This window comes from Phalaenopsis equestris, unplaced genomic scaffold, assembly GCF_001263595.1.
Source record: "Phalaenopsis equestris unplaced genomic scaffold, ASM126359v1 Scaffold232974, whole genome shotgun sequence".
Taxonomy (NCBI): domain Eukaryota; kingdom Viridiplantae; phylum Streptophyta; class Magnoliopsida; order Asparagales; family Orchidaceae; genus Phalaenopsis; species Phalaenopsis equestris.
In genome coordinates, this window is record NW_018250931.1 from 458,005 (window position 1) to 477,354 (window position 19,350).

The following is a 19,350-nucleotide window of genomic DNA, read 5'->3' on the forward strand; positions in this document are numbered from 1 at the left end:
ATACATATATATATATATATATTAAAAAAGAAAATCGATATTTGGTCCAGTGGGCACCAAATATCGATTCCCCAAATGGGTTGAAAACCCGGTGTACTTAATTCTGATTCAAAGCACCTGCATCACGGGATTCGAACCCCCGACCCGAGGGACTTATGAGCCAGGTCATTCGCACTAAAATATGCATATTAAATAAATATATATAATGAATTTCCATTTAAAGTTATTTAATTATTGAATGACATATAAATCATAGTAGACGTCATAATTTTTTTATTAATTTAATTGATAATAATTAATGCTTAATTCATATATTTTCAAATTAATCATAATTACATAAATTTATATATTATTATATAATGATTAATTAATTAGTTTATAAACATATTTTTTGTTTCTAAATTATTTCATAAAAATATAAGTTTTCTTAATTAATAAAACTAAATAGTTGTTAATTAATGTTACTTTAATGCTTAAAAAATAACAACATCACTGCATAGAGGCAGGATGGTTATTTCTCAAAAAACAGTTGGCCCACAGTTGTTTTCAGACAGCTACAACAAACAACCAGCCAGTTTTCCCGTAGCATCTTCCCAGCAGCAGCTTTCTAGGGCAGCTAAGCTATAGCTGAAAGGCTGAGAAGCTGCAGCTGACCCAAACAGACCCTTGATGGGATAGAACCTAACCTTAATTACATGCATAAATTTTATGGGTTGAAGTCTTACCATCCATTTTATGGGCGATTTAGACAACTTCTACCGCAACCAGACAAGCTCCATTCATGTTGACACACAAAATGAAAGTCATGTTACCGGTTGAATATAATATTTGCAAACAAATTGTGATTGTACTCGTGGCTAACGGTTCTTAGGTTTTTGTTGTTTTTCTTGAGTGAGTTGTGTTTGTGGGGGGTTTTAGTAGAACTATTAGCCACACCCCTGTAAGTACCTTTTTTTTTTTTTAATAAAATTTTCTACGGGATTCATTAAAAAAAAATCTACGAGAAGCTGAAACTAAAGGATTAGCAGGTGCACACACACCAAATGTGGCTTCCAAAGGATCAATTGATTCCAGCTATATGAACAAAATTGCAAAGAAAAAGGTTGATGGTGATGAAATCACGAGCACATAAGGCTGAAATATAACCACATTAATGTGAGATGGAGACAGGTGGATGAAAAAAGCAAATAGAGAACCAATGGGAGAAGATGGAATTATTGTGAGGCATAGGAAGTAGAAAGGTTGGACCAAATTCAACTTGACATGATATAAAAAAGGATCTACAAAAACTAAAGTTAATATCAACAGCACCGCCATCATGTTGTAGCTAGTGAAGGATGATGATGACAATTGAAGTTATTATAATAACTAACATTGCCCCATCTACTAAGAAAAGCTTTTTGAAACAACGTACATGATTTGATTTTATAAAGTGGGCACAAGTTTTAAATTTATTTGACTCGCATCTATGCATACAACTCCTAGTATATTATATTTGGCACTCCCATTTCTTCCAACATTTTTTAGTATCTTATTAGTGCATTTTCTACCTGCCAAACATTCAAATCCGAATAGCATAATTAGACTAAAATAAAATCCCTGAATAAATATTAAAAAAGAACAAGTTGAGAAATTAGATGCCACATGTTATACTAAAAAAAGTAGAGCAAAATAAGCTTACTTTGTAATTTTGCCCCTCTAACTCCCTGTATTGAGCTATCTTTTCTCCTTGTCCAGTTGAGAATAAATAATAGCAGAAAAAATGACCAGATGGGATAAAATTGATGGTATCTGAATAAAAGTGCCAAAGTTACTCTCCCTGTCAAAAAAAATCGAGTGAAAAACATTTTTTTATCTAGATAAAAAAAAAAAAGTCTAACACAAGCACTTGGTCAAGTATAACAAACCTTAACTATATTATTTTCTCTAATAACTATGCCATTAGTTTGTTTCTCTAAAAAGCCATGGCCAACTCCCCAGCTTATTATCTTATATCATCCTTCCAGCAATGCCTTAACATATTCAACCTTCTCTTGGCACTTCTCAATTCATCATCAAGACTAGCTATTCTTTTTTTATCAGCTATCAAGCCCCTATCTTGAATATCTTTTAGAATTTTTTCTCCCTCAATAAGGTCCTTTACCCTTTTAACAGCATCAATAAGTACAGTGTAAGTAGTAACATTAGGCCAGAGGCCCTTCTGCTTCATCTCCTCGTACAATTTTAAAGCACCATCGAAAAGACCACGGACGCACAATCCTGTAATCAAAACATTATATGTAACCACATCTAGAGTCAAGCCACACTGTTCCATCACATCCTTCAAATGTAATGCATCATCCATCATGGCTTCTTTGCAAAGCGCGTGCATTAGAGTCGTAAATGTAGCAGTTGTGGGCACAAGACCTGTTCGGAATAAGTCCGAAAAAACGAATATTGCTTCTTCAAGCATTCCACACTTACAAAGACCCCTAACGATAGCACTGGCGGCGACTTCACGAGGCACGAGACCTAATGTCTCCATTTCATCTCTCAGCCGAAATGCACCCCGTATATCACCAATCCTACATTTTCCATTGATTAGTGTAATAAAATGGGTGTGCTTGGGGCGCAATCCTTCCTCCATCATTTTATGCAAAATGGCATAGGATTGTTGAAACCAACCTTTTCTATTCAAGCCACTAATAATGGCATCATAAGCATGACAGTTGGGGGACAGTTTCAAATTTTCCATGCAATTAACTAGTTTGAAAACAACATCCATTTTACTTTCCTCGCTGTATTTGATAATTAGCATACTAAAAGTCAAGTAATCAGGAAAAACACCCTCAAATGCCATTTTTTCTAGAAATTTTACCCCCAAAAATATCAGACCAGACTTGCAAAACCCAAGAATTAGTGAATGATAAGTTAGTTTATCAGGAATGATGCCTCTGTGTAGCATTGCTTTGTACAGTCTTAATGCTTTTGAAACCAACTGTTTTTTTATATATCCATGTAAGAGTATGTTGTAGGATGCCAGAGTTGGAGTAAAACCTTTCTTTTCCATATATGAGAATATCTTCTCCACCTTTTTTAGTCTCCCAATTCTAGAATACCCATCCATTAAAACATTGAAAACAATAGCATCAGGGCACTGGGTACCTTTCTTCATGAGTTCTCCAAAAATGAAACAAGCAGCCTTCAATTGGCCTTCCTTTATCAAGCCCTGAATTAAACAAGTGTAGGTAACATGATTTGGAAACAATGCCTTCTTAGCCATCTTCTGAAATAAAATAATTGCAGGAACAATATCACCCTTTTTACAAAAGCCATTTATAAGAATGGTGTAGGTGTAAACATCAGGAGTTATGTTATTTTTTACCATATCATCACATAACTGTAAAGCCTCTTCCAATATTCCTGAACTGCAAATTCCTTGGAGTAATGTATTAAATACAGTAATATCAACAGCAAAAGGAATTGCTCTAAGGTTTGACAAAAGCCTTTTCCCTTCATCCAAATTGTCATTATTACACATTCCTCTGAGCAAACATTGGTAGGTGAAATTATTTGGACGGATACCTCGTTGAACCATTCTGTCATACATGGAAAATGTCCCGAGTAAATCACCTCTATCTGCATAACTGCTGATAATGCAATTAAAGGTTTTTAAACTAGGAGCTAAATTCATCCTAATCATATGTTCCATGAAATAATCAGCTTCTTTGTATTTTCCCTTTTTGCAAAGTGCAGAAACCAATGTATTACATGTAATCGGGTCAATGATTTGACCAAATCGATGCATGTAAGAATAGAACTTCAGAGCTTCAATGACATACCCAAGCTTACAGAAATTGCAGATTAGTGTTGCATATAAAATGTTATTTGGCATAACACTGCTTTTGAACATCTTGGATAAAACCTCCTTTATTTTGCATAGATTACCAACTTTACATAAACCATTAACAAAAGTAGAATATGTAACAACATCAGGATTGACCTTTGCTTTAGCCATATTAAGAAGAATATGTCGAGCTTTAAAAATTTGTCCTAGTCTACAAAATCCATCTAACAAAGTAGTATACATAATAAGGTTAGGAACAAAGCCTCTGGATCTAATCTTTTCGAGAAGATTCATTGCAGATTCCAGCTTTGAAGCCTTGCAGTATCCATTTAGTAAAATACCAAAAGTGATTTCATTGGGTTTCATCCCCCTACTTTCCATTTCACCAAAAACCTTTCTCGCTTCATCAGTCATACCATTTCGAAAATAACCATCAATTATAGTATTGTACGTAATAGAGCTTGGAGAAAGCTTTGCATCCATCATGTCATTCATAATCCTTATAGCTGCCTGCATCTTCCCTTCTTTGCAGAAACCATTGATTAGAGTATTATAGGTACATTCTGTAGGACATATTTCCCTCTCCTTCATCCATTTTAACAATAAATAAGCTCTGGCACTCTTATTTCTCTTGCATAAATTATTGATGATTACATTATAAGTGTAAACATCTGCTTCAATGCCCTTTATGTCCATATAATTCATCAGCTTAATAGCAGCTCTATACCATCCCTTCTTGCAATACCAATTCAGAAGTGTGTTATAAGAAACAGTAGTTGGTGTACAGCCAATATCTTCCATCCTTCTCAAAAGATGGCAAGCTTTTCTAAGCTTCCCTGCAGAGCATAGAGAATAAAGCACAATATTAAAAGTGTGCACGTTAAAGCACATCCTTTTGGCAAGGATCGCCTTGAAGAATGCCCAGACAGATCCTGCTAGCTTTATTCTAGCAATAGCAGAAATTATAGCATTGCAGGAAAAAGCTGAAGCTGCAAAACCTTGAAAACCCATCAACCTAAATGTCTTTATAGCATTATTAAGCATGCCTTGTTGAATATAAACCTTTATTAGAAGGTCAAAGACAGATGGGTTTGAGTTGCAGTAACGATAACTAACCATTAGAGAGCGAAAAAGGGAAGAACATGAGATATCCAGCTGAGAGAGATGCCTTAAAATAGATTTGGCTGGGTTATACATCCGAGCCCGGAGTAAAATATGGGCTGTGACACAGAGGATTTGAGTAATTTCATCACAGGCCTTCTGCTGGATGATACAGTTGACAAACTTGAGAGCCATTTTCCCATGAACAGTTCTAAGTGGTGCCATCCTGTAATTCATGTGATTCAGTGACTCCCACCTGTGAATGGTCAATATGTTGTAGATGCTGTTCTCTATCACCTGGGCTGCTGCCGGAAACAAGAATTAATAAAAGTAAATATGATAAATTACAAAAATATAACAAAAAAAAGTATGCACTACTTAGTGAGTTCACACCCGTTGGAAAATTTTGAAAAAGGATTCAAATAATAGATCTACTAAAAGTTGCAACAATAAATGCCGGCAATGGACAAAACATGTAAAGCTCGTTAAACTAGCACTATAGAGAAATTCAGTAAGTTTTTGGGAGAGATTAAGTAAATAAAGCATTCTTGAAATTTGAATAGTCAGTTTCAGAGAATAACTTTCACACACAAAAAAAAAAGCCTGAGGAAAGAAGGAAACCAATTCAGTGGAAGGAAAACAGAAAACAGGCAGTTGTTGCACAAAATGCAATTTTTCCTGGTTTCAAAATAAAATAGAGGCATGCATCATGACAACAGCTCACCACAGGAACCAGGGAGAAGAAAAACAAACAGGACAAAAAACTAACAAGGAAAAACTAAGAAAAATTAAACACAAAAAAAGTTGGAAAAAATAATAAAAGTTTATTTGTTTATTGAAGGAAAAATAGTGAGCATACCGGGCTGAAATTTATCACTCCACTTGACACTTGTAGACTCCTTGCAAGCCACTCTACAATTTCGAAAGGAAGCCATTCTAGAGATAGGGGCGAAGTGGGAAACTTTGCCGTGAAGGGAGCAAGCCCTGGCTAACATTCTGTAGGAAGGTGGTGCTTTCTCCGTTTTCTTCCTAAACTAAGAAAGAATAACAGGAACAAAATTTCAAAAAGCATAAAAATTAATAGCTACTTGACCACTCAAAAACATTTATAGTTAAAATGCCATAACAATTGATACCTCAAAATAATTAAAAGGATAACTATTGCGCTCTGAAAATTCGTGCATCAGCTCCTCCCAAAATGACAAGAGTTTTTACATTCTAGTCGAATTTTAAAAATGCAAATAAAACATTATATAAGAGACTACTTAGAGATTTTACCCTCACTGTGCGAGAACTTTTTCATATGGGGTTTGAGGTTTCTCAAAGGTGTAAGCCCCTATGGTTAATTACCCCTCCAAATTACGGGAGAGCACTTTCGATTAAAGCTACTCAACTTCCTTAGTGTATAGTAGCAACAATTTAATATTATAGAAATGTATTCTTATGAGCTTAGAGTGGAAGGTGGGGGGATGATGCTGAACCCAATCAAGATCACATTTGTTTCATCAACTCGAGTTGACATGGTCACCGATTTAGTTAGTTAGAGGAAACAATTGACCTAACCTAATAGAAGGATCTTTGTCAGAAACTATGGATTCCTCCATAGAAGGGAATCTTGTAGACCTAAGGTGGATGTTTGTCTAAGGGGATAAATTAAAATCGATCTTAGTTTACAAATAGTTTTTTTTGCCCAATCAGCTAATCCCTATGATTCATAGTTTAAAAAGGGTAGAAAGTCATTGAAGAACATATGAGCCACAGTCGTGTCTTAATATAATAAAGCTCGCTGGCCAAGCCACCTGATCAGACGACACTGATTACAAACATTTTTTTTTGTGGAGCTTACTGGTCAACTTACATAGACAGAAGACTGGAGTGACATCCTTACTAGCATATTATTTTGAGTGTGAATGTGATAGTATATTTCTCATGACATTGGCCTTTGTGAGCTTAGGTTAATATTAGATTTGTCACCATCAACAAATGGATGCGAATGATAGATGAGTTTTGCTTTAAACCTTTTGTGATTAATTTCATTTCATTACTTTTAATTTAGTAAATTTTTTATTTATGATTATAAGATTTAAAAGCATTTGAAATAAATCACCTCCAGTTGAAATATTTATTCAACACAGCTATGATTGAGTGACTTATTATTTAAATATCATTAAAAGTATCAACCATGTCGAATCTTATCCTTGTGAGGAGGAGGATCAAACTGACATAATGGAGACTTAGTCTTTTTAACTCCAGTCTCTATAACGAGAATCAGATTGACAAAAGTACTTACAATCTTGCCTTAAAGGCAAGGTGGCCCACTCGAGAGTGTGCATCTTTTAATAATTTTCATATTAACATTTGAAAAAGAGATTTTACAAAATCTAGAAATACTTGCATACTATTTTAGGTAGTTTATTTTTAATTGAAATCCATTTTGAACCCTCATAGCATTCTCGAACAGTACATTTAGGCATCAAGTGTATTGATCGTAAAACATGCAAGTGTTTTAAAATTAGTAGTTCAACAAAATTTAGAGAGCTTTACACGCATTTCAGTTCAAATTATGATTTAGCTTAAGTTTATATTTAACTCGGACAACATTCTCAGACCAATTTTTTTTTAAAATTTAGCATAGTGGTTTGAGCACATATAGGTATTTTGGGTTTTGATTTGAATGTAACTTAAGAAATTTCACACTATATAAGAGAACTTGCACATCCCTTGAGACGATATACTTGAGTTGAATTGTGGGTCATGAAGCACGTGTAAAACTCAAAATCATACAAAACTCGGTGCATATACGTGAGCATCCTAATATGCACAAGATTTCATTTTAGACCTTGTAAAAGGCGGGTATTCTTACGAAATCACAAGGCTTGAGTCTTTAAATTTGTAATATGTTTCTCTCACTTCTCGTACTCAGCTTGGAGCATCCAATAAACAAGTCTATCTGAAGAAACCAACTTTGAAATGAAATATATGGCTTATTGGACCACTTTCAATGGCAATCACCCACGCGATAAACAATCAGTCAAAACACCCAACAATTCCCTCAATAGGGACTGCCCCTTTCTAGCATCAACTCCTCGGACTCATTACATTCTAGTACATTTAATATAGTCCTGTTAGGGACTCTCATAAGCTCAGTTAGAATCACTAGCATTCCTCCCTCATTGGTTGCAATCTGTACTCCTCTTTAATTTCTTCATTCTCTTCTATGTCATTGCATTTGTTTCAACAGCTCTCTGCTCAATGAAAGATATTACTTTTTTATTTAAGCAATCTTATGTAATGTAACTAGAATAGTAGCACTTGAAGCACTTCTTGATTGAGACAGAATTAGGAGTGTTATAAGGCTCTATTTTTTCTCGACTCTGAATCTATTTTTCCATTAATGGGATCAGTTGCGATTCTCCACGGGGCGTGTTCTTATTACCCGATCTTGTGGATGAACCCTGTTTAAAGAGAGGTATAAACCCGATATTGCTCTGGTCTCTCCACCTTCAAAGTTATGATTCAAACATCCTGTAGTATCCAATAAGGTTGCAATTGTACTACTTGTTAGTCCCCCAGGATATCGAGCTACGTGTTCTCCTTGGGCTCCACGAACTCATACTTCAACATAAGATGCTCAAACTCAATAGTATATTGTTCTATTGACAGATCTTGTTGTTGTAAGTGGTGAAATCTCAAAAAAAAAAAAAAAAAGAAATCATGTTTGTAATATGTTGGTACATACTTATGTTGCATCTCTCATTTCATCTTAGATCGAATGGTGATCTTGCTCTTCCCTTCCCTCTAAGATAAGAGTTTCAAGTTTTTCCAACATAGAGATGCTTTTCTTTAACTTAATGTGAGTAGCTTTACTCTTATATCAGGTGAGATACACTTATACTCAAAGACATGTTTCACTATCTGGAGCCACTTGATGAACTCATCCGGATCCATACAACAACAACAACAAAGTCTTAATCCCACTAAGTGGGGTCGGCTACATAAATCATTTTTCTCCATTGTGTCCTATTTAGTCTAGTCATATTTTCATTTAATTCTTTCATTTAATTCTAATAAATTAAGATCATTTTTTATACAACAAGCCCAAGTCTTCCTAGGTCTACCTTTGCGTCTATCTTTGCCTTTCTTAACATAAGTTGAATCTTAAACATCTACTCTCCTAATCGGATCATCAGATGGTCGACGTTTAATGTGACCAAACCATCTAAGGCGACTCTCTCTAATTTTGTCCGTCACTGGAGCAACACCAACCCTATCACGCTATCACCGGATATATTCATTTTGCATTTTGTCTCTAAATGTAAAGCCACTCATCCACCTAATCATTTTCAACATGGCAACACTTAATTTATTATTATGCTTCTCTTTTAAAGGCCAACATTATGCGTCATAGAGCATTCCAGGTCTCACTACCATCTTATAAAATTTTCCTTTCAGTCTAAACGGTACTTTTTTATCTTATCACACAATAGGCCTGAAGTAGGCCTGAAGCATTCCTCCACTTCAACCAACCAACTCGAATTTGACTAATAACATCCCCATATATATCACCATCGCTTTGAACAATAGACCGGAGATATCTAAATCGTTCACACCTTTTAATAAAATACAGTCCGGATCCATACAATCGTTAATCCGACAAATCAATCTTCACTTTAAACTACTATATTCTCCTCTGATATTCCATGCCAATCTTTGAGATATTAGTTCTTCGTCACTAGAAACTTTCTAATGGAAGAGATTCACTTTCTCCTCTTGACATGACGATTCATAGTTGTGGCTATACGTGATCTCATTGGATTGTCTCCTCTCAAAAGCAGCAAGCCTCTCTTGCAGTTGGTGAATTTTTTCATTGCATATTCTCTATAATAAGTTCTTGGACACCTCGCTGAGAGTTTCTCCTTGGCCACATGACGACCTTTTCTCCCGATTAGATTTTCGACGAATGTAGGATTGCAACTCAAGGTTGGTCAGGGGCTTAAGTTTTGGTGGTATGTGTCAAAGTGGAATTTCGATGAAAGTAGTAATGTTGGATTTTAAAAATTTAGTATTAGGGGTTAGGAATTGTAGTAGGAATGGTTATAGTATGGTAGAGAAATTTTTTTTGTGAGCAAATGTTGTATGGATTTTTTTGTTTGGGAACAAGGAAGACGAATCACCAAAATTGTAGGGTTTATCGAGCGTTGATATCTGATAATACCATCCTAGGGGTTCTAGAAGGAGTATAGAAGGCGGGTTTTCCGTGAATGTAGTTTTGGAAGGGTATAAGAGGGAGGATAAAGGTGTTCGGCGGCGTTTAAAGAGAGATAGAAGGTGAAATCTGTTGTTGGGAAGCAAAACCGACACGTTCGGTGACTATCCAGGCTGAAAACAACATTTCAAATGAGGAGAGATATGGGTGGCGAGGAGATTTCATTACATGTTCCTATGCAAAATACAGAAACACCACTTGCAAAGGAAAGGATACCACACAACAAAAAAATATAAAATATGGAACAAAATCTTTCAAAAATAAGCTCAATAGCTACTTATCCAAAAAATAATACACATATATAGTCTACTGATAGAAATTACCCTAATTAAGAAAATAGAGAAATAAGAAAGAACAAAAAAAGAATGAAAATCAGGAAAATTCCTGGAAAAAGAAATAAAAATTTTAGTAATAGATATTCCCCCGATTATAGAGTTAAAACCGCAGAATTACAGAAAAATCCCAAACTGCGAGAAAATCTCATGCCTCACATCACTCGCGATCGCGGAAGCGAAATCACGAAAATCCCGTGATCACAAGAAATCGCGCTTTCACATGTGACCAGATATGGATCCTACTCGACCTATGTACCTCATCATTTCGGAACTCTTTTTATTATTTTCAGCTTAGACAACTGACGAACGATAATTATCCTGGTCCAAATGCCATCATACTCACCTATTAACTTTCCCTTACCATTCCACAACCATCTTCCACACTAAATTTCCTTCCTAAATACAATCTAAGAGCCCTAGAAAAGTATCATCTGATATGAATCTCAAAAAAATCTCGCATCTCGCATCACCCACGATCACGAGAGCCTAAGATTGTGAAAGAGGAATCTAAACATGAGAAATTCTGCTTTTGTATGTCACCAAATGTGGTTCCCCCTTAGCCCTCGCCTCCTGCGGTCCCCGGTCCCCGTTCCCCTTGTGTCCAAATGAGTTTCCCCCGCTACACTAAGAAAAGCAGGTATAGATTCTGCTCATCGCATCAAACGCGTCACAATTGGGACTTGCGTAATTTAAGTTGCAAAATTTTTTATACCTTCATGAAGCGGTTAAAAACAAAAACTTAGGCACAAATTTCAAGGACAAGCAAACAACTTTTTTATTGTTTGATCTTAGAGAAAGGAGGGAAGAGTGGGGCGAGTGGTTATCAAGTGGAAAGTTGGGAAGGAAGATTGAGTCGAGGTGACTGTTGTGCCCGATGTAGGAGTCGAAGTCTATCCTAGACTGAGTTCAGGCTGAGGGGTTGAAATGCAGGCTATGTGTGTGGAAGTAAGGAAAGGAGTGCAGGAGATTTGGTTGTTGTGAGGGTATAAGAGATGTGTGAGTTAGAAAATAAGAGGGAAAAATCAGATGTTGGCTGGGGGAAGTTGGACGTGGCTGCGAGAGAGAGTACAAGGGACCTGCACTGTCTTTTGAGACTAGAGAGCTAAAGAAGAGTGAATGGGGGTCTAGATTTGCGAGTCGCATGGGAGCAACTGTCTAGAGCTCAACCTGGCATAATGGAGAGCAGTAAGGAAGGGTGGCGTTAGGTTGTATGTGTGAGGATTTTATAGGAAATTGGAAGAGGACAATGATTTCATGGCCAAAGGTGTTGGCTAACCAAACAAAGTCAATGCTTGCAACGAGCATATAGGTTAAGCGAACGGGGGTTGGCCAACAACAAGCACAGGGTTAGTTGGCGTGGAGCATAAGGTGGATTGATTAAGAGTTCATCTTTTGGAAAAATGAAAATGCATAAAAATTATTTTGAGTATTTCAAAAAAAAAACTTAGTATAGTTTAAATTTAAAAAAATTTTGAAGTTTTTTTTTTCAAAATTTAAAACAAATAACATAAAAACAAAACATATTGTCAAATAAGGCCTTAACTTCTGATTTGCTTGAATTCTTAAACCCTAACTTGCAAAAAAAAATATTAAATCCCTTAAAGATATAGAATTTAATAAATGGCGCTTAAATTCAAATATATCAAATCCTAAAATTTAAAAGTGCGGATCAAAACTATTTACAATAATTTAGTTAAAATCTATCTTAAATCACGCAACAAAAAAATATTTTAACTAAGTCCTTGACTTCACTAATTGACATCTTTAATGCACATCATAACTTAGGTGTTGTTTAGATCATATAATTTTTGTAAATCCGGCTTTAATAAACCATGATTTATTTTGATAAATCCAACTTTAATAAGCTATAAGTTTCATAAAAAGTTGCATCTGAATTAGTGATCCTATCATCTAAAATTTTAATATCCCTATATCTAAGCTATTTTATAATCATCTCATCACAATGACAAACAAATCTTTTTTACCTTCTGTCTTGGATTTTTTCTATTTATCATATCATACATATTATAGATAGATGTTTGTCTAGTTTTAGAAAGAAGACCCATTTAAATTTTCACGTGTCTTGTATTTTGAAGCTTAAAGAAGTGACGACATCTAAGCATGCTTTCAACAACAGTCATAGCTTGGCAAAGTAAATCAATCTCCTTCGTTGGTCAAGTATACATCTTCATCCCATCTAATAGACCAACTAATTTCAACCTACACAAATGCTAGAGCCAAACCACACAAGTCGCGTGACTTCCATCCAAAGCTTAAGTTGAGTGGAGGTGAGCCTATTATTACTTGAAAGCTAGAGGGCGCATTAATTGGATATCACATTTACTCCTTTAGCATAATTATCAGTATGAAAATTAAGGTAAAAAATCCTTATCTCCACAAACAACCACTTCAAATAATTAAACTAATCAAGGTCATGCTAATGAAAGCCAGATATCTTATTATAAGCACATATTATGACTTTAAACCACCTAAATACACCGATTCGCTTTGACCAATTAGCTAACACCTTAAACATTGATGCTTCTCTCAGAGTACATAAACCTTTGAATGAATAGTGACCTCCTGTTTCAAACACTTACATGCTGCTTTGTTTCATAGCTTAATACATACCAGCCATCACCAAGACTTCTGCCATGAAAGAATATTGCTAGCAAAAAATAAATCCAAAACAAATGAATACTCTACCCATTATTTACATATATGTAATTGACAACACTAGAGCAAATCAAATTAAGCCTAGGTTTTACAAGGTTGGTTGTATGAAATGATGAAAGCTCCTAGGTAAAAGTGTGCTGTTTAGTGGAAGGCACAACCTTCATGCCAAGAGAATTCTTCAAGTTGGATCTTTGTATCTTGGAGATGAGCCTTAGCATACTAGAAATCCATTAAAATAAGTTGGCCTCCAACCTGAGGCTTTTCTCTCTAAGAGAAGGATCTTAAATTCTTGTTATTACAGGAGTCGTCTGTATATTGACCGAATTATCAAACAAAAATGGCAAATCATGGCTTGCCTCAAAGACACCAAAAGGTAGGAAACTTAACTCTTGGGATTTGGAGCAAAGAAATTTAAAGCTGGATGATTTCTCAAAGGCTCCCAAGCTCCCTGCCTTCAAGAGTTAACTTACAATGGCTGGCATTGAAAGCCTGTTTATAAACTTGCATGAGTTATTTATAATTTGGTGAAAAGGCGCCTCTATTTTTTATCGAATGAATGGAAGTGATCAAGTCAATATGTCCCCATCAAAATTTGCATGAGAAGGAGAAAAGTCTGCTTTGCTAGCATGAGCACGTGAGTCAAACCTATCTGCCAAACCAGCTCTGAACTAGTGGGAATTGAACTACTTGTATTTGGAAGGAGCGCAACGGTCTTGGGCTCCCTTTGAGAACTAAGAAAAATACCGAGAAGTGCAATTTGGAAAATAGAAATGGTGGAATAGCGGAATCAGCTATTAGCTTTGACCGGGTGAGACTCAAACTCTTTGCATTAGGGAAGGAGCTCAATGGTGTTCATCTCCCTCTGTGAAAAACTTTAAGAAAAAAAATTAAGAAGGTTCTGCAAATCAGAACAAAGAAATGGCCATATGACAGTTATGACATAAAGTTTCATCTGCCAAAAAGACTATGATAATATTCCTAAAAGGGGTGTTAATTTCACATTAGTGATCAATATAAATTTCCTTGCAACTGCAGGAGAAATATGAAACCAGTTATCATCTCAAGGTGATCATTTTCAAAACATCAATGTGAAATGAGAAGGATGGTAGAGCAAAAAAAAAAACCATTGAAATTTTAAAGCATTTTTTCAATGTGAAATGAGAAGGATGGTAGAGCAAAAAAAAAAACCATTGAAATTTTAAAGCATTTTTATCTTAAACAAATTACTGGAAACTCCATTGATGACAAGCTGGAAATGATAAGATTATCACTAGCAGTTGCAATATCACAAATGCACCAGCAAAATAAAGATGTTCTACAAAGTACTATTAAGCTAGAGAAGGAAAGCTGAACCTACAGTATTAGAAAGCATTCTATATATTTCCTGAAGTTTGAACAGTGAGGAATCTCTTATATAGAGAAAAGTGCTGAGGTAACATAAAGATGGTTTTAATGAATGGTTGTGATACAAAGTAAGGTTATAAATGAGTAGCAAGAGCAAAGTGATACAATTAAGGAGAAGTCATTGACTTGTATGCTGATGAATGGTTGTCGTTTAGACGATTGGTTGGGATAAGAAATGAGATAACAAGTCGCGCCTTTATCAAAGAACCATTCAGTAGCTAATAAAGCTTGTTAAGGTTATCTAGGCTGACCAGTTGAAGGTTGAAGCGAATGGTTGTCTTACAGAATTGGTAGCTTGGTGAGAAATAAGAGTACAACGTGATATTAAAGATTGAGAGATGCTTTTGATGTAGCAATCATGTCGACCTTGGCTTTTATTTTTGAAAGATTTTGAGTCATGTAAGGTCCTTCGTTGAAAGGTGATGAAGGTCCCCCTTCAGAGGAATGATACAAGATTGATTTGTTGATCATAAGCATTTCACCAAAGGTTTTTCGGATGTTTGTGTAGGTTTTAAGGTTGAAAATATAAGGTAGAATTGATGAATACAAAATTGGTGCAAATATAGGCAATGTGTTTTAGAAGATAGAGGTGTGATTTTGATCTATTAATATCCATGAGCTACAGTAAGGATTCACCTTAGGAAGACCATTATTATTGAAAAAAAATATTGCTCGAACAAGTCATTGCGCCGTTAAGATATCCATCAGAACCATTGACCTAGAAAAGCTTGAGTACTTGAGATCTCTATTAAGTTGAATGTTGACAACTTTCTTCATATTAGACAACAAGAGTTTTAGTTTGAAAAAAACATATGTTTCCCATTCTGAGACGGTACTGAGACGGTATCCGTCATCATTGTGGGCATATTGGTCTGTAAGGAGAAGAAAGAAGAAGATAGAGAATTGATGCCATTAGGAAATTGTATGATATCATAAAGATTTTTCTCATAGTACATTAACGGCAGGAAAGGAAAGCTAATTTGGACAGAATTTCTATTATTTTCCTAAATTATGAGCGACGACGAAGCATATATTATACAAAGAAGAGAGCTAAGGTAATATACAGATAGTTTTAATGAATGGTTGTGATATAAAGTATGGTTATTAATGAGTGGTAGTTGAGCAACGTCATCATAACAAATAGAATTGTCATTGAGGCCAGTTTTTAGAACACAGGTGTCCTTTTGATTCGGTGCAGTTATCACAAAGCAATTTTCATGGGAGCCAATTGGTCCCCAAACCATTGGTGCAGAGTGCACAAAGATCTGACTTGACCTAGGATATAGTAAGCTACGTTAACATATGCATAAATCTTTCACCACATTCATAACTTCTGTAAAAATCTTTCATAGTCCACCCATTGGGCCAAAAATATTTAACACTTATCTTCATTTAGCTAATGTAACACTTAATATAGTATATACAAAAATTTAATGTTTGACATTAATAATTTATTAAAGAGTACTGCATTACAAGAAACTCAACATAAATTCACAAAGATAGTATGAAAAATGCTCTCAAATCTTCCATGTTAGACATCAACTTTATAAACTAGGAACATTTTCTTAATTTGATATTTCTATAACATTTCTCTAATTCTAACCATGAATTAGGATCCCATCGAATTTCATCTGAATTTGATGGCATGTTTACAAACTCTTAATCTATAACATTCTTGCATGGCTTAAAGCCTCTGGACTAGGTTCAAGTTGTGAAGCTAAACGGCTCAATAGTATGGCCAGGTCAATTTAACCAAGTAATTTGAATAGAGAACCGATCAAAAAGCTCGATTGCTCGCTATTAATGATCAGGACACATATGCTTCACCGAGACAACTTAGTAACTCACTTAAAATATCTATTATGCCTAGAGATCAATTCTACCAGAAAAGAAGCTAATAATGGCCAAGCTGGATGACAAGAGCATTAACACAAAAGAAAAGTTCAGCGAAAAGCTTATTCGAGGAATGATTAACAATACAAAGCATTACCCAAACAACATTAACTATAACGCCATACCAGAAAAGGAAAAAGATGATAGATCGAAGATTGGGATTTCATGTTTATTTGTAACGTATAAGCAAGCACGTCTATAAATATGGGTGATTATTGTAATACAAATAGGGTTGTAATCAAGCCGAGTTTGGTCAAGTATGCCATCGATCAGAATTGGCCTGGTCAAATCATAAACTGTTCATATTTAGTTAAAATTTAAGATGAGCTTTCACATATATGTTCATATTTAGCTTGAATTTTTTAATGATCATAGTTGATTTTCACTTGACTTTATTATCTTAACTGAATAAGTTGAGAATTCCAATCATACTTAATTTTTAATATAAAATTTAAAATTACTTATTTAACATATAAAACAAGTAAACATGTTAAAATTTCAAATGAGTATTTTATTTTTTATATTAAATTATTATCAAATGATTTTACAAAACGTAAATAATAAGCAATTAAAAAAAAATTCAAAATAGCATTTAACTAGTTTATACCAAGTAAATAAAATAATATATATATGTAAGTTTTCTTGCAATCAAATAACATAAATACATACCAACAAACTAGTTTATTGAAATTAAAATAAGAAAAAATTGCATTAAACTTATAAGCATATTGATATTAAATAAATAATTAAATAAGTTCTAGTTAATCATTTTTTTTAATAAATTGTCATTTAAATATAAAGCATTAATAAATTATCTGTTAAACAACAAAAAAATTTGTTCATGAAATTAATAAATGATTTGAACTCAGTTCAAATTAGGTTCTTTCAACATTTGAGTTTTAAAAATGTTCAAACTTTTTTATTTTTGAAATTAAACAAGCATAATCAAGTATTAATTGAGTCGAGTTCGAGATGTCCATGAAGTGCATTGGTTCATTTATAGACATAAATATGGGGGAGGGACCCCAAATATTGAAATGACTAATACCTCTTTCACTCCCCCCATATTCTCTGAGTTCAAATCTTTCTTTATTGAACTCTTTCTTTGATGACTTGAACCCATAGAAAAAATCATATCAACAATATAATTCCCATATTCTAGATTCCCACCATCATAATTCTACTGAAATATATACAAATTATCTAGGGTTATTTGTTCAGCAGCAAAAGTAGTGCATTGCATTCCTTTTGAATAAGTTTTAGAAATTGAAACGTTTGGTTGTAATAAAAACAAATCAGATGTAAATTTTCAATATCTTTTGAATTCATACTTTAGTTTACTTCCAATGCATTTGAAATTCACTGGATTTGGGTGAGTGTCAAATACACTGAATCGTGTGAAGTTATGCCTCCATCACCGGCCCCTCACAGCTGTGCCGCCATTCGGTCTTAATGGGGTTTATTTTACATTGAATTCATTTTTCCTTAAACCAAATTAAAAAAAATGCAAAGCAGTACTTTTATTTTGCTAGAACCAAACAGCTATAAGGAGTTCCGATTACGATACATTCCTTTAACATTATATATTATTTTTACAATGCATTTATTTTTCGGCAACCCAAACTAAGTTTCCCAATCACTCAAATTATCAAGGGTTTTTTAGATTAACATGAAATTGATTTGAAATTAAGACTAGCAGAAAAGAACGAGGAAAAAAAAAAGGAAGAGTCCTCACCGGCGTCTACAGTGCACCTCGTGGAAAAGAGGACAATTGATACTCGCTGGAACGATGATAATAACAGCACCAGCTTCTTGTTCTAGAAAAAAAGGAATCACAGAAAACAGCAGCAACAACAAGAAACTCTCCATCAACCCTATAACCTCGATTCGCCGTCGATTTCACACAGCGGCGAAGCAGAAGGAGAAGCAGAAGGAGAAGGGTAGCGGCATCGAACCTTCACACTGGTTTTGCGAGCGATTTTTGGCTAAGTAGGGAGAGGAAGAGGTGCACCGCACCTCAGCGGCTTGTTCAAGCAATTCCGGGGGGCCAAGTCCTCTTCCTGCTCCTCCGACTCAAGCGATTTTTTTTTATATATAAATTTAACATTAAAAATGACAAATTAAAAAAAAATAAACAACAAATTAGTCGAGGACAAAGTTGCATGAAAAAAATTTAAGTACGTAAAACTAAGCAGTTTTGTGTACGTCAGAGAGGTTATTCAGAAGGTATTGGTGGTTATATCTGTGTTATACCACCTGTAACCCCTATCTAAACTCCTTATAACCTACAAAAATATTTGAAAATATAAACGATGAACTTGCTAGAAGATACAGTTAGTTTATAGCGAAGTTACAAGGGTTATAACGCGGATATAACTCCCAATACCTTTTAAATAACCTCTATGACATATGTTTGCACGGGCACCTATCGACTTCATGTGATATATTTATATATAAATTTTGAAAATTTAAAAACAATTCTGGCCTGCAACCTTAAAAAAAAAATAATAATGCCGAAGCAATTGCTTTAAAATCTAAAAAACTGCTACGATGTCAATTCAACCCGCCTTCGCTCCTCCTCTCTCATCCGGAAACATATTTTCAACTTTTAAAACTCAAAATTCAGCAAAATAAAAAAAAAAGCTTCTATGATTGCTTCCATTTATTTAATTTTAATAATTTATTAGTATTATATTTATTTGTTTGTTTATTACGTTTAAGGTGACTCACAATTCATAATCAATGTGTTTATTTAAATTTATTAAAAATAATAATCAAGATGTAAAATAATAGGGCATTTAAATAGTTGTCACCTTGTATTTATATATATATATATATATATATATATA

General features: G+C 34.5%; 1 protein-coding gene across 6 annotated transcripts in view; it reads right to left on the bottom strand.

Moving 5' to 3' along the window:
- LOC110038491 (pentatricopeptide repeat-containing protein At5g55840) overlaps positions 1–18,537 on the bottom strand; it is a 28,980-nt gene extending 10,443 nt beyond the window's left edge. The window contains exons 1-4 of one of the 6 annotated variants that reach the window (XM_020743352.1): positions 18,237–18,537; positions 5,787–5,956; positions 1,908–5,232; positions 1,682–1,819 (exon numbers count right to left, since the gene is read on the bottom strand). In XM_020743352.1, the coding sequence (XP_020599011.1) occupies positions 1,985–5,232; positions 5,787–5,956; positions 18,237–18,370 (3,552 nt within the window). In that variant the 5' untranslated portion in view covers positions 18,371–18,537 and the 3' untranslated portion in view covers positions 1,682–1,819; positions 1,908–1,984. Of the gene's footprint in view, positions 1–1,558; positions 1,820–1,907; positions 5,233–5,786; positions 5,962–18,236 lie in introns of those variants that run through there. The other 5 variants (XM_020743353.1, XM_020743351.1, XM_020743354.1 and 2 more) reach the window with 5 other exon arrangements.
- Between the last annotated feature and the right edge of the window lie 813 nt (positions 18,538–19,350).